The 13,598-nt window shown below is 41.2% G+C and overlaps 1 protein-coding gene across 1 annotated transcript in view; it reads right to left on the bottom strand.

Moving 5' to 3' along the window:
* INTS7 (integrator complex subunit 7) overlaps positions 1-13,598 on the bottom strand; it is a 91,863-nt gene that overhangs the window by 62,622 nt on the left and 15,643 nt on the right. Inside the window, exons 4-7 of the mRNA XM_089677796.1 lie at positions 10,357-10,494; positions 5,578-5,624; positions 2,891-3,090; positions 1,682-1,804 (exon numbers count right to left, since the gene is read on the bottom strand). Of these exons, the coding sequence (XP_089533922.1) occupies positions 1,682-1,804; positions 2,891-3,090; positions 5,578-5,624; positions 10,357-10,494 (508 nt within the window). The remainder of the gene's footprint in view (positions 1-1,681; positions 1,805-2,890; positions 3,091-5,577; positions 5,625-10,356; positions 10,495-13,598) is intronic.

Genomic DNA, 13,598 nt, shown 5'->3' with positions numbered 1-13,598 from the left:
CAATATGCTTTCCCCCCCCCCCCCCCGTACTGGATAAATGCAGGTCAGCACTAAAGCATATAGACAATAGTTGTTTTCTATGTGCCCAGTTCATACCAGAATGCTGGTGTGATGTGCGGTGCAGTGTGGAAAAATGTAGCATGTCTCCAGCACTCTCCTTCTCGGCCCACCCCCACAGAACTGAAGTCGGGTAAGTTTTTGTTTGTTTTTTGTTGCTTGAAAAACTCAGTCCAATCACCCCTCCACTCCCCCAACTTCCAGAATTAGCTTAGGTGAATGATGCGGTGTCCCCCAATGCCTCCTGGGATGCATTACCTATAGTCTCATTCAGTAAGAGGAGGGGGCGGGCCTAGCAGTGTCTGCAGCTGCAAGAACTAGTAGCTGTCACAAGCAGCATGTTGGTGCCAGACTTGTGCAGTGGCTGCAGAGAGGAGGATCGCAGCAGCTCAATGCTGGATCCGCTGGCTAGGAGAGTATACTTACTGTGCAGGAGACAGTAAAAGGTAAGCAGGGGGCAAAAAAAAAAAAAAAAGGGGGAGCCTGACGTTCCTCTTTAATGTGTCTCCAGTCAATAACTGTCTCCTGAAGCAACAAGTACTATACCACGTTTGCAGCGTCTTACCATCTCTTGCAGCATGCCTGCAGTTTTTGGGCATCTCCTGTTGCTTGTCTGTGGTCTCTGGCAGCTTTCTGTACAACTACATTTACTTGATATTATATACGGCCCTTTGCTGATGTCAGCACTTGAAGGCCCCTATATCAATTGTTCACTACTGCTATACGTAGTGGGTAGTTGAGAGGGGTGCAGTTTAACAGCTGTATGCAACAGCCCTAACTTAATCTTTGATTATGCTTCTTCTTAACCACTTGCCCTCTACAGGATTTACCCCCCTTCCTGACCAGGCCATTTTTTGCGATACAGTGCGTTTTTTTTTTTTTTTAATTTTTGCTATAAAAAATATCCAGTAAACAGAAAAAAAAAAAATAAAATTTCTTCATAAATTTAGGCCAAAATGTATCCTGCTACGTCTTTGCGTAAAAAAAAAAAAATCCAAATACATGTAAATTAATCGGTTTACATGAAAGTAAAGCAAAGCATTTACGAATGGCACTATGTACACACACACACACACACACACACACGAGTTTCTATTTATGTATATTTTTTATACTAGTAATGGCAGCGATCAGCGACTTATAGTGGGACTGTTGCGGGCATTCTGACACTGGGGGGGACTAACTGCCACGGACATCCCAATGACACGAATACAGTGATCAGTGCTAATAAAAAGCACTGACACTGTACTAATGGCACTGGGCAGGTAGGGGTTAACATCTGGGGCAAACAAAGGGTTAACTGTGTGCTGTTTTACATAATGTGCTGTGTGTTATACTAGGGAGACATGTTGCTGTGTATTTCTCTGCTGTGCAGAGTAATACACACCAGCATGTCCTTGCTGGCAGGAGAGAGACCTGTGTTTACACATAGGTCTCTCCCCTGTCAGTTCCACATGGCAATCGCCGGCGGTGCCCATAGGGTGGCGCACATGCAACCCCTATCTGGAAATGCACATCACATATTCATATACGATTCTGCAGAGCCTACAGCAGTAGTTCTACTAGAGAGCAGCAGGGAAGCAGTTAATTTGCCAATAAATAAAGAAAAATAAGGATTACAAACCTGAACATTGTCTCTGCTCCAGGTATGGGGAGTTTTGTTGGCAAGGAATTTCAGGTCTTGAATAGCAAGTCTCTTCACAGCTTTTCTGGGATCATTTTTCAGGTACTGCAGCAAAAGCTGAATCTGTAGAAACATAGCAGTTAGCTGTATTGGGTACGGGGAATGTGGAGGCAACACAAAAAAAAAACGATAAAAAAGTTTAAAGAAGTGCAGGAAATGTAAAAAAAAAAAAAGACATACTGACGTACCTACTGCAGCTGTCCACAGCCACCTCTAAGTCTAAGAACTGAGCAATTGCTGAACGCTCAGTTCTTGGGTCTGCTCTGAACACTGACTGTCCATCACCACTCCGAGCTCTGTCCCTCCAGTGCCCACAGGAGCACCAGACTGTGGAGCGGCTGGCTCAGGCTCTCAGCAGTGCATTGAGAGGCTGTGCCAGCTGCTGCTCAGGAGTTTGGATGGATCCAGACATTGTCATGATCTCCTCAGAGACTGGAGCTGAACTGTGACATCAGCAGACAGTGAACTTTAGCCTGCCGTCAGCAGATTCTGGGTCACAGGAGAGCAAAAGCAAATGCACAAATGCAACAAACTTTGTCCACACTCTTAATTCAGCCCCACTCTGATACACATCTAAACAAAGATGCTTACTCACTTAAAAGGCATGGTATAAATACACATTGGGGGTTATTTACTCAAACTGGAGAGTGTAAAATCTGGTGAAGCTCTGCATAGAAACCAATGAGCTTCCAGGTTTTCTTATCAAAGCTTAACTGAACAAGCTGAAGTTAGAAGTGGATTCTCTACCATGCACAGCTGCACTGAGCGCTCCAGTTTTAGAAAATCTCCCCCATAGCGACAAGATGCACATGGCATCCCTTTATTTTAAAAGAAAAACTGCGCAGAGAGAAATACATTTAGACTGCCAATGCTTCTGTAAAATGATAACTTTTATGCTGGTCTCTTTTAAATCAAAAGCACACTTGCGGTTTCTTTCTGCCTTATGAAAGATCATGTCACAGTCCCTCTGCTCCAAATAGGTTGGTGTATCTGTGGAATCCAGCAGACTAGCAAGTAACCAAGTGTGAGAGAGAAAGTGGCAGGAATATTTCACATCTTAAAGTGCTTCGTAAATTTCTTTACACCAAACACAAAAGTAATGCTACCTTACCTCAGCCATTAAAAGATCAGTACAACCAATCACTATACCTGTTTTGGAATGTCAACCAGTGAAGATGCAGCCAACAGCGTAAAGGTGTGCAGAGTGACAATCACCATCTTTGTAGATGGATATGACGTCACCAATTGCTGTAGAAGCTGCCGGCTGTTGGATGCCAAAATGGCGTCATGGTGCATGTGCTGGAGTATCGGAATGAGTTTAAGCTTTAAGTCCACTGGGGTAGCCAAGCCTACAAGAAGTACAGAAACAAGACAACATGTGAGATTAAAGGATATCTACAGTCTAACAAACTTAAAGCTAGTGATGCAATGAAAGGAAAATTCTGGACTGAAACAGAAAATTCAGGATGCACTCTGAAACCAAAAACAGACAGTTGTTTAAAAATATATGTATTGTTTATATATAATTGTATTATATTCGATTTAATTAATAATACATTTAAATGAATATGAATTTAAAAAAATACAATCCAGTGACATAAAATAACTTTTATTGAAAGTAACACACTTTTTGCACTGAAGTCAGTTATCAGTATTGGCACTTTTTTTTCTCCCAATTGGCAAAACACCGATAACTCTGTTGTCAGCTGATACATCAGTGCATCACTACTTAAAGCAATATTAAACCTGAAAACAAAAATGTAATATACTGCAACTTACCAATCGTTGGCTTTGATGGTTGCATTCGTTTGCTTTTAAGTTTTTTTCCCCCTCCTATCACCTGCTGATCTGGCCAGTAATACTCCCCGTTTCAAGCCTGGTAAACGTTTTATTTTTTTTTTGTTCAACCCAGCGGGATTGAGAGGTCACCATACTAACTATGCGATGTTAGTGCAGCAATCTCCACCACTGAGCTATTGTGTTCTGACAGGGGGGCTAAGCCAGCTCCCCCAACACCGCAGAAAAAAAACGCACTGATCGGCACTCACAGCCATTGGCTTCTTGTGCTGATCGGCTACTAGTCAGATGCTGGTTTTCCAGCATGTTACTTTGAAACAAAAAGATAGTCTGAATGGATTCTGTCGGACAGGCAGCTGTACGTCCGAACGTACGCTGGTTCCTGCTGAAATGGCCGATATTCAGATCATGTGTACTCATCAATAGGGTGTTTGCATTTTGGATGATGTAGCAAAACAGACACCTCTGGACAGCTGCATTGTCAGTCAGGGGAGAGGATAGTGTCACACTAGCGGATTTAGATGGAACAACAAATCGAAGTTGAACTCCATCAGCTAACACTTTTATAAAGTAGTTAAAGCAGTTCTTTCCTGTTGAAAGCAGCAAAACTGTACATAAGCCAGTGATGATGTCACAAGATAGAAAACAGGTTATCAATCAAAAAGGGAGCCATTATTCTGGAAACTTGAATGCATTTATTTTGACCTGACCTCAGGGAAAATGGAGCTAAGGCTTCAAAAAAAAGGTCACGATCTTGGAATTCAGCTTTTTATATGCCATGGGGCAAAATGTGTAGGCATGTTTGTACATGTGAGTGGGCTTAAAATATTTTTTTTGAGAGAAACATAATAATCAATTAAGGACCCCTTCCTGAAAAAAAATATTAGCCTGGCTATTATGCGGATTCAGAGGTGGGTGACTCAGAAAGAATTGGAGGTTCCTTGCCATCGCCCTCATCCTTACTTCCCTATATAGTGAATTAGTAACCTGAAACAAACATGCAGCTGTTGATAGCTCGCCATACATTACTCAGTTGGCTGAACTAAAAAAATGAGCCAATTTCCTCATCCACACATTCAAGGAGGATGGGAAACTACCCTGTCTTTGTACTCTAACAGCAGGACTCTCCCACCATCAGAATACAATGATCAGCACTGCAGACCATTGGCTACATGCACTGATCGAGAGGAAATTTTCCAACAAGCCTGTTCATTGAAAGTCAATCGACAGATGGATTTCTCATGAATGGGAACAACCATACATGAAATAAAATTTGTCCGGTTCCTGCTGAACCAGCTGAATTTCAACCCGTGTATGGCCAGCGTTAGTCTGAAAAATAATTATCAAAGAAAACAAAGCCGTTTTGCTGAAATCGTGTTTACTTATTTGAATTCACCACTTTCCCGCAACTAGATTCTAGAGAGCAATCTAAAAGGTCAATTGATATGTAAATCCTGGAGCTTGAACCAAGTAGCTTCATCTCTTTCCTGGGATGAGCATTAGAATTATTTTTTACTTTGAGTGTTTTCTGCATGTGGGAGATAGTCAAGAAGTCTGCAGAGGGCATGTTTAAGAATATCCCTCCTATATAAAAACGGTAGCCAAGCAAACAGTATTACCAGATCAACAGATTACCGGTACAAGGAATTGGGGTAGACAGGTGCACTATAGCAATTCCAGTACAAAAACATACTGAGCAGCTAGGCTGTGTTCCTTAAATGCATCTCAAAGTTTAAAGCAGACCTCAAAGACTAAAATTCATGCAACACATGTATATATTAATACATCAATATAATATACGTTTTAAAATTGACCTGGTATCAGCCTCCAGCAGTTACTGTACAGCGCAATGGGCAGAAATACATTGTTTGGCAGGTAAAACAGCTCCCATGTATGTATTTCTCCTGTGTATTTAATGGTTTGCTTGGACCCATGCCTCAATTTCCCGTTGAGTACATCTTTAAGGAGCAAAATGTATAGTTTTTCAAATAGAAAGATTAATTAGCAATAGAAGAGAAAGAAAAAAAACATGAACAAACCTTGAATCATTTCCCCAATTTTGTTGCAGATTCCAGCTGCAAAATCCCTACAAGGAGAAGGTAACAATATTGTTTACTAAACAGTGTCATGTCACACCATATACATATATACATGAGGTGCAGGCTTCCCTGTTCTGAGCTCAGAAGTATGCTTGTTTGACTCCTGTTCTAGCCCCACCTTCCCATCATCCTAAGATACTTATCAGAATCCTGTCACTGATCCAGCACTGTCCTGGCTGCAACACCACTTCTCCACTTCCTGGTGTCACAGGAAACACATAGCTGTGGGAGCCATAGGTTCCTCCTGCTGTCAGTCAAACTCGTGTGAGGAGGGAGCGGGGGCGTGGCTTACTGGTGCTGTGCGTGGCTATGGACGTACACAGCCCAGAATGGGAACATGTGCACGGGTGCATTACAGCACATGGTTGGCTAAGGGGGCACGCAGATAAAGAGGGGCAGGGGAAAACCAGAGGAAGTGAGGGGCCGCTCTGTGAAATATCATTGCACAGATCAGGTAAGTGTAACCTTTATTTTCCATTTTTCTTATTATTTTCACTTTAATGCAGACTTGTTAAGAAACCAATAAACTGCCCAAGCGGTCATATCACATGTATAGTTATGACTGGTCACCCTAAGGCTTTTCTGCAGCACCTTTCATCCTCTCCCAAAAAAAAAAAAATAAAAGACACACACACTTCATAAAAAATTCTATATAGGCAACACTTTAAACCTTGAACAGCCCTTACAGGTCATCAGTTTAGAGTGCAAAATGTTCATATGTGGGGGCAGGGTGGGCTCTTTTTTTTTTTTTTTTTTTGGGAGGGGGGGTAAATGTGTGGGTGTAAATCTACAGCCACCAGATTGCTTCCATCTGAAAGTCAACAGTTAGCTTGTCAAATTTACAACTGTGTCTGCAAACTGCTTCAAGGTCAAGGAGACAAACTGCAGAATCAGAAAAAAAAAAAAAAAAGAAAAAACACAAGCTCTTTTACTGAAAGGAAAAAGAATCGTCCAACATAGGGGCTGCCCACACAAGATTAATAAACTTTGGGACCCTTGTTTCTGTCTCCACCGCTCAAGAGTCCAGTGACGCCGTGCTTTACACCACTGCATCTGACGTGTTGCATTGCACTTGGTGATATAAGGCTTGGATGCAGCTGCTCGGTCATTGAAACCCATTCTATGAAGCTCTCTATGCACTGTTATTGTGCTAATCTGAAGGCCACATGAAGTCTGGAGGTCTTTAGCTTTAGGTATTGACTCTGTAGACAGTTGGTGACTTCTGCGCACTGTACGCTTCAGTATAACTCCACTCTTTCATTTCACTTAGCCTACCACTTCGTGGCCGAGTTACTGTTGTTCCCAGGTGCTTCCACTTTGTTATAATATCACTTACAGTTGACCGTGGAATATTCAGTAGCCAGGAAATTTCACGGATAGACTTATTGCAGAGGTATATGCCCGTAATACCATGTACTTGTGTTACAAGTATCCTGTGCGCTTTGTATTGCTTCCTTTGTGTGAAAGACCTGGTGATCCTGTCAGTCCATCTGATTTCCCATTTCAAACTGATAATGGGGATCACATCCAACCCAGTGTGGCCAGTTTTATGGTTGTGCTGATAGAACGGCATGGTTGTCAACCAATGACCAAACTTGTGCTGACCTCCCCCTTGCACAGCCATTCAACGGGAATATCAGTGTGCTGCTGCTTCTACACCCCAGCCTCTCCAAGCCCCTTATGCAGACAAGAACGGAGATAATGTGATCACTTCTACATTAAAAAAAATATTTAAAATTTTTTATATACATATAGATACACACGTTTTGCCTTCAATTTCTATTATAAACTCAATGGGTTGTTTTACAAGGTAAGGGCTTACATATACATTAAACGTAGCATGAAGATGCAGTCTTCTAATGGCGAGAAGTTATTTATCATAGATGCCTGGGTTGCTTTGAAAGCATATAATTGATTCATATAACTTACAAAATGATGGACTGTTTGTTTTTTGAACTGTGAAAATCACAATAAAAGCAATTTGATGAAAAAAACTACTGAATCAGGACAACCAAGGAATTGGAATTTTCAGAAGGAGAAATCAGCTAAAGGATTTAGAAAATGTACAGTTTTCAGTAGACTAGAAGGTGAGGGGAATATTCCAATGGATTCACCCGTTCTGAAAAAAGATTTCCATTCAAATTCTCTTTAACGTCCTGTTATGTCTCCTGTACAGGAGGTAAAAGAGAAATTACCCAAGAGTGGACAACACCACCAATAAATACCTGGAAGATGTTCTAACCCGGGTGTCGGCAACCCGCGGCTCCGGAGCCGCATGCGGCTCTTTTTCATCTTTGCTGCGGCTCCGGAGCACACTGCCCACCAGGTGGTCGGCAAGCCGCAGATCGCGAGCCACATGCGGCTCTTCTGTGTGCCGGGCGCCCGCTCCCCTCCCTCCTCAAAAATCCGGCCCGCGGAGCGTGGAACATTGGCTGTCAGGATGTAGGTGGGGCAGCCAGGATGTAGGCGGGGCAGAGTGACGAACTCCTCTCTCAGTCCGCCCTGAAGACCAGAACGGCGCGGGAACACAGCGAGAGGAACGCGCGGAGCAAAGGTAAGTGAATTGAGACAATATGGGGGATGAATTACTATGTGGGGGATGAATTACTGTGTGGGGGATGAATTACTGTGTGGGGGATGAATTACTGTGTGGGGGATGAATTACTATGTGGGGGATGAATTACTATGGGGGATGAATTACTATGGGGAATGAATTACTATGTGGGGGATGAATTACTATGGGGGAAGAATTACTATATGGGGGATGAATTACTATGGGGGAAGAATTACTATATGGGGGATGAATTACTATGGGGGAAGAATTACTATATGGGGGATGAATTACTATGGGGGAAGAATTACTATATGGGGGATGAATTACTATATGGGGGATGAATTACTATATGGGGGATGAATTACTATATGGGGGATGAATTACTATGGGGGATGAATTACTATGGGGAATGAATTACTATATGGGGGAAGAATTACTATATGGGGAATGAATTACTATATGGGGGAAGAATTACTATATGGGGGATGAATTACTATATGGGGGATGAATTACTATATGGGGGATGAATTACTATGGGGGATGAATTACTATATGGGGGATGAATTACTATGGGGGATGAATTACTATGTGGGATGAATTACTATGGGGGATGAATTACTATGTGGGGGATGAATTACTATGGGGGATGAATTACTATGGGGGATGAATTACTATATGGGGGATGAATTACTATGGGGGATGAATTACTATATGGGGGATGTATTTTCAGTTTTAAAAATGTGGCTGTCAAAATAAATTTCAATCGTGGTTTTGGCGAGATTTGGCTCAGTTGAAAAAAAAGGTTGCCCACCACTGACCTAAGGCTATGATTGTGATTATGAAGATACACTGTGGCCCTGATTAACCCTTTGCTTACTGGGCCCTTAAACCCCCTTCATGACCAGAGCGCTTTTTGCAATATATGCAGTGTCGGATTTGTTATAAATGTTGCAATGGTTTTGCGGCTCCCAGTCTTTTTTTTCCCTTCGGAAACGGGTCCAAGTGGCTCTTTATGTCTTAAAGGTTGCAGACCCCTGTTCTAACCCTCTCACACTTTCTTTAACAGCAGTAGAAGACTCTACATTTCAAGTGAGCTGATGTTTAACCACTTGCCTACAGGGCACTTATAGCCCCTTCCCGCCCAGGCCAATTTTCATCTTTCAGCGCTGTCACACTTTGAATGACAATTGCACAGTCATGCAACGCTGCATTAAATTTTTATAATTTTTTTGGGACAGATAGAGCTTTCTTTTGGTGGTATTTAATCACCTCTGGGTTTTTTATTTTTTGCTAAACAAACCAACAGCAACTGAAAATTTTGAAAAAAAAAAAGCTTTCTCTTAGTTTTTGTTATAAAATTTTGTAAATAAGTGATTTTTCTCCTTCAATGATGTGCGCTAAGGAGGCTGCAGTGATGGGCACTGATAGGCTGCACTGATGGGCATTGACAGGCATCACTGATGAGCACTGAAAGGCAGCACTCGTATATGGCACTGATAGGAGGCACTGATATGTGGCATTGATGTGCACTGATATGTGGCACTGATGGGCACTAGCAGGTGGCATTGATGAGTACTGACAGCTGGCATTGGACACTGACAGGTGGCACTGCTGGGGCTACACTGATCATCAGGGCACACTGATCATCAGTACCCTGATGATCAGTGTACATGTCCCCTCTGAGGGATGCAGATTACCGGCTCTCCACTACTCACGAGCTGTCAACGTGACAGCTCTTGAGGAGAGAAATGCCAACAACAGGCATTTCCCTATTTACATGCGATCAGATGTGATTGGACACAGCTGATCACATGACCGGGCCGACATCTTCGGCTCTTTCCGTTGATCGGTGATACGCTGTGTCCGAGGGACACAGCGCACCACCGATCGCCGCGCGCCCCCGGAGCCACGCATGCACGGTTAGATAGGAGGACGTCATATGAAGTCCTACCAGAATGAGAGAACTGCCTTGCGCTGTCATTAACTTATATGGCGGGCGGAAGGCAGTTAAAGAATGTATTGAAGACAGAGGCAGACAGGAAACTAGCACTGTAAGATTTCTTTTGTCACAAGATTTTTTATTTTTTTATTTTTTTTATAGCATGACTCATGTTGAGATTTGAGTTTAGTCCTGCTTTAATACAGATCAACAAATCAACACTTACTTTGATTGTGCAGAAAAATTGGCAGCAGCAAATATCGCAGCCTCCACCTCCACATTATCGTGTGAATCCAAACTCTGACGTATACTGTGATGAGCGTTCTTTCGGTCTGGAATTATGGAAGCCAGACTACCCAGCATACTGACAAAGAAACAAGAGAACATAGAATATAGAACTTTACACATTTCTTAAAAAAAAAAAATCAAGGTACAAATATTAAAATATATAGAATTTGCAAACTGAAAGATCAGAAATTGCAGCTTTCGTATTTCTCACAAAAAAAGTTATCTTTAAATATCAATGTGCTAGTCAGGATTCTACCAGTGTACTCTGCACAATGTGGCTGCTTGCCCAAAAAGACTGAAAGCATTTTGTAAGCTTTTCTCTAAAATCAGTGTAGCGCTCCTGGGGAATAATAAATGAATATCTCTAACTAAAACATATAATCTCCACATGCAACATGGTACATAAAAACAAACAATACATAGTTATAAAAATAGATTACAAAAAAAAATTTTTAAAAATGTATAGTGCCCACTGCATAATTATTTAAAACCTATACAGTGTGTGGTATTGAACACATCACCATCTTTTTCAGTAAACATATTTCTAAAGGTGCTCTTGACTTCAAATTTTAACGTTGGTAACAACCCATGCAATCCATACATACAAAGAAACCAAAACAAATATGTTCGGAAATGAAGTTATGTGTAATAAAATGGAATGACACAGGGAAAAAAGTATTTAAACACGCTAAAAGATTTATTTAATGCTTTGTATAAAATCCTTTGTTGGTAATGACAGCTTCATTCAAAGCTCATGTATGGAGAAACTAGTCTCATGCATTGCTTAGGTGTGATTTTGGCCCATGCTTCTACACAGTCAGTCTTCAAATCTTGAAGGTTCTGTTCTATGAACTCTGATCTTTAGTTCTTTCCATAGATTTTCTATTGGATTCAAGTCAGGTGATTGGCTGGGCCATTCTAGCAGCTTATTCTTTCTTTGAAACCAATTGAGAGTTTCCCCAGTTTTGTGTTTAGGATCATTGTCTCGTTGAAATGTCCACCCTTGTTTCATCCAAAGAGTTCAATTCTGGTCTCATCTGAATAGACTATATTCTACCAGTATTTCACAGGCTTGTCTAAATATTGTGCAGCAAACTAAACAGGCTTCAACATGCTTTTTCTTCTTTCTGAAGCTCTCAAGTGGTTCTTGGCTCTTGAACAACTCTTCTGGTCATACTTTTCACTCCTCTGTCAAAAATCTTGCGAGGAGCACCTGGTCATGGCCAGTTTATGGTGAAGTGATGTTCTTTCCACTTCCGGATTATGGCCCCAACAGTGCTCACTGTAACATTGAGAAGTTTAGAAATCCTTCTGTAACCAATGCCATCAGTATGTTTTGCAACAATAAGGTCTTGAGAAAGCACTTTGCTTTTACCCATCATGAGACATTTCTGGTGTAACACTATCAGTTGAGATCAGGCAATCAATTGAGACTGAACCAGCCGATATTAAATTTACACTGACAAGGAGCATTATTGCTTTCTAATTAATCACTGATACATTTCATCTGGTATCATGGCTTTCCATGCCTTTCTGCACTTCCCTTTCTTCATGTGCTCAATACTTTTTCCATCATTCCATTTTATTACGCATACCTTAATTTCTGAACTTATTTGTTTTGATTTCTTTGTGTGCATGGATTGCATGGGTTGTTACCGACATGTGTTGAAAATTTGACAAAACCACCTTTAGAAATATGTTTACTGACCAAAAAAAAAAAAAAAAAAAAAAGGGGAAGAGAAGGTGACGTGTTCAAAAAATTTTACCCACTTAACACAAACAAAAACATCTGCGCTCTATTGACCCCCCTCTAGAGTAAATAGCTGCTGTAATACATACACTAATGTTTTAAACCAAATGTCACCCAAAAGATACAGCGCTTACATAATTACATAAAAGTGCAAAACAACCATTATACAAGTGTATATTCTAACATAGGAACTTGTGACTGCTTAAATATACGAAGTGCTACTTATATCACACACTTCCAAATATATTCTGCTCTGCTGTGTTGTATCCCTTAGAACTTTCTGCCTTTAAGGCATGTGTTAATGCATCATCACGCTGGGTGGCTTCTCACAGTAGGATCAGAGGAATCTGAGCTCTGTTATATTTGGAAGCCTTTTAAAATGTGTACTTACGCGAGTGCAAAAACGAAAAAAAAGTATATGTGTGTATATATATATATATATATATATACACACATATATATCTCTATCTATCTATCTATCTAATCACACATACACACACTGTATATGTTTCAAATACAACTGTAGTGAGCATCTTTTTTTGAATTCTTTGAGAAGTATGTGGGGTACTGAATAGCATTAAGGAATGAGCCCAGGAAAAAGAAAAGATCTAATGAGGCTGGGATTTCATGACCCAAGCAGGGAAGGAGCCCTGGGAAAGTTATGATCTAATGCTGTTTCTGAGCTCTTATTAACACGCAGGCGAGAGCACACTTGATTGCACACTTCGGATTTCCTTACAAGTATCATGTTTGGACAATTTTTTGGCCCACTGCACAATATGTGCGTTTTTATTGTAATATATGTATTTTTTAAGCACCATGTCACATGTTGAGCTTATGAGTTTGAGATATAATTGAATATTTGAGAGGAGTGCTGCACCGCTCTTTTAGAGTTTTCTACATCACTGCGTTTGGTTTTTCACAGTGGTGTGAGCTGCTCCTTGCTGGCTTTTGAGAGTAACTTATTGTTATTGTAAATTAGAACAGCCGTGGGGGTAGCATTGCTACAGTATTTTGCAAGCTTGCAATTCCTTCACTATAATGTCTTAAAATCCCAACTAATAGTAGAGCTGCTGCATACTACATTACAGCCTCAAAAATACTTTACCGGTATACCTGTGGGCTTGAGAAACCCGTTTCACAGGATTCTAATGTAGGCATGTCCTACTGCTTGTACTCATACTCGGTTCACTTACAAGCGACCTAGCACCCGAAAAAGCTGCACTTCTGTATTATACAAACAGTGACAGAGTTCTCATAGCCATGTTGAAGTTCACCTCTTCCTAGTGCCCTTGCCTTTCCTTTGGCTAGTAAGACAATCCATCACACTTTGCAGCCAATAGGGGAGTAAGGGGAGCAGACCACAGCGCCTGTTTGTCTGACAGAACTGGCTTTTTGGAAAAGGAGCAAAGAATGTTTTCAGGCATTTG

This window comes from Staurois parvus, unplaced genomic scaffold, assembly GCF_062004578.1.
Source record: "Staurois parvus isolate SC_StPar_1 unplaced genomic scaffold, SC_StPar_1.0 ptg000192l, whole genome shotgun sequence".
NCBI lineage: Eukaryota > Metazoa > Chordata > Amphibia > Anura > Ranidae > Staurois > Staurois parvus.
Note: the sequence above shows the minus strand (reverse complement) of the source record. Positions and strands in the feature narration are given on the sequence as shown.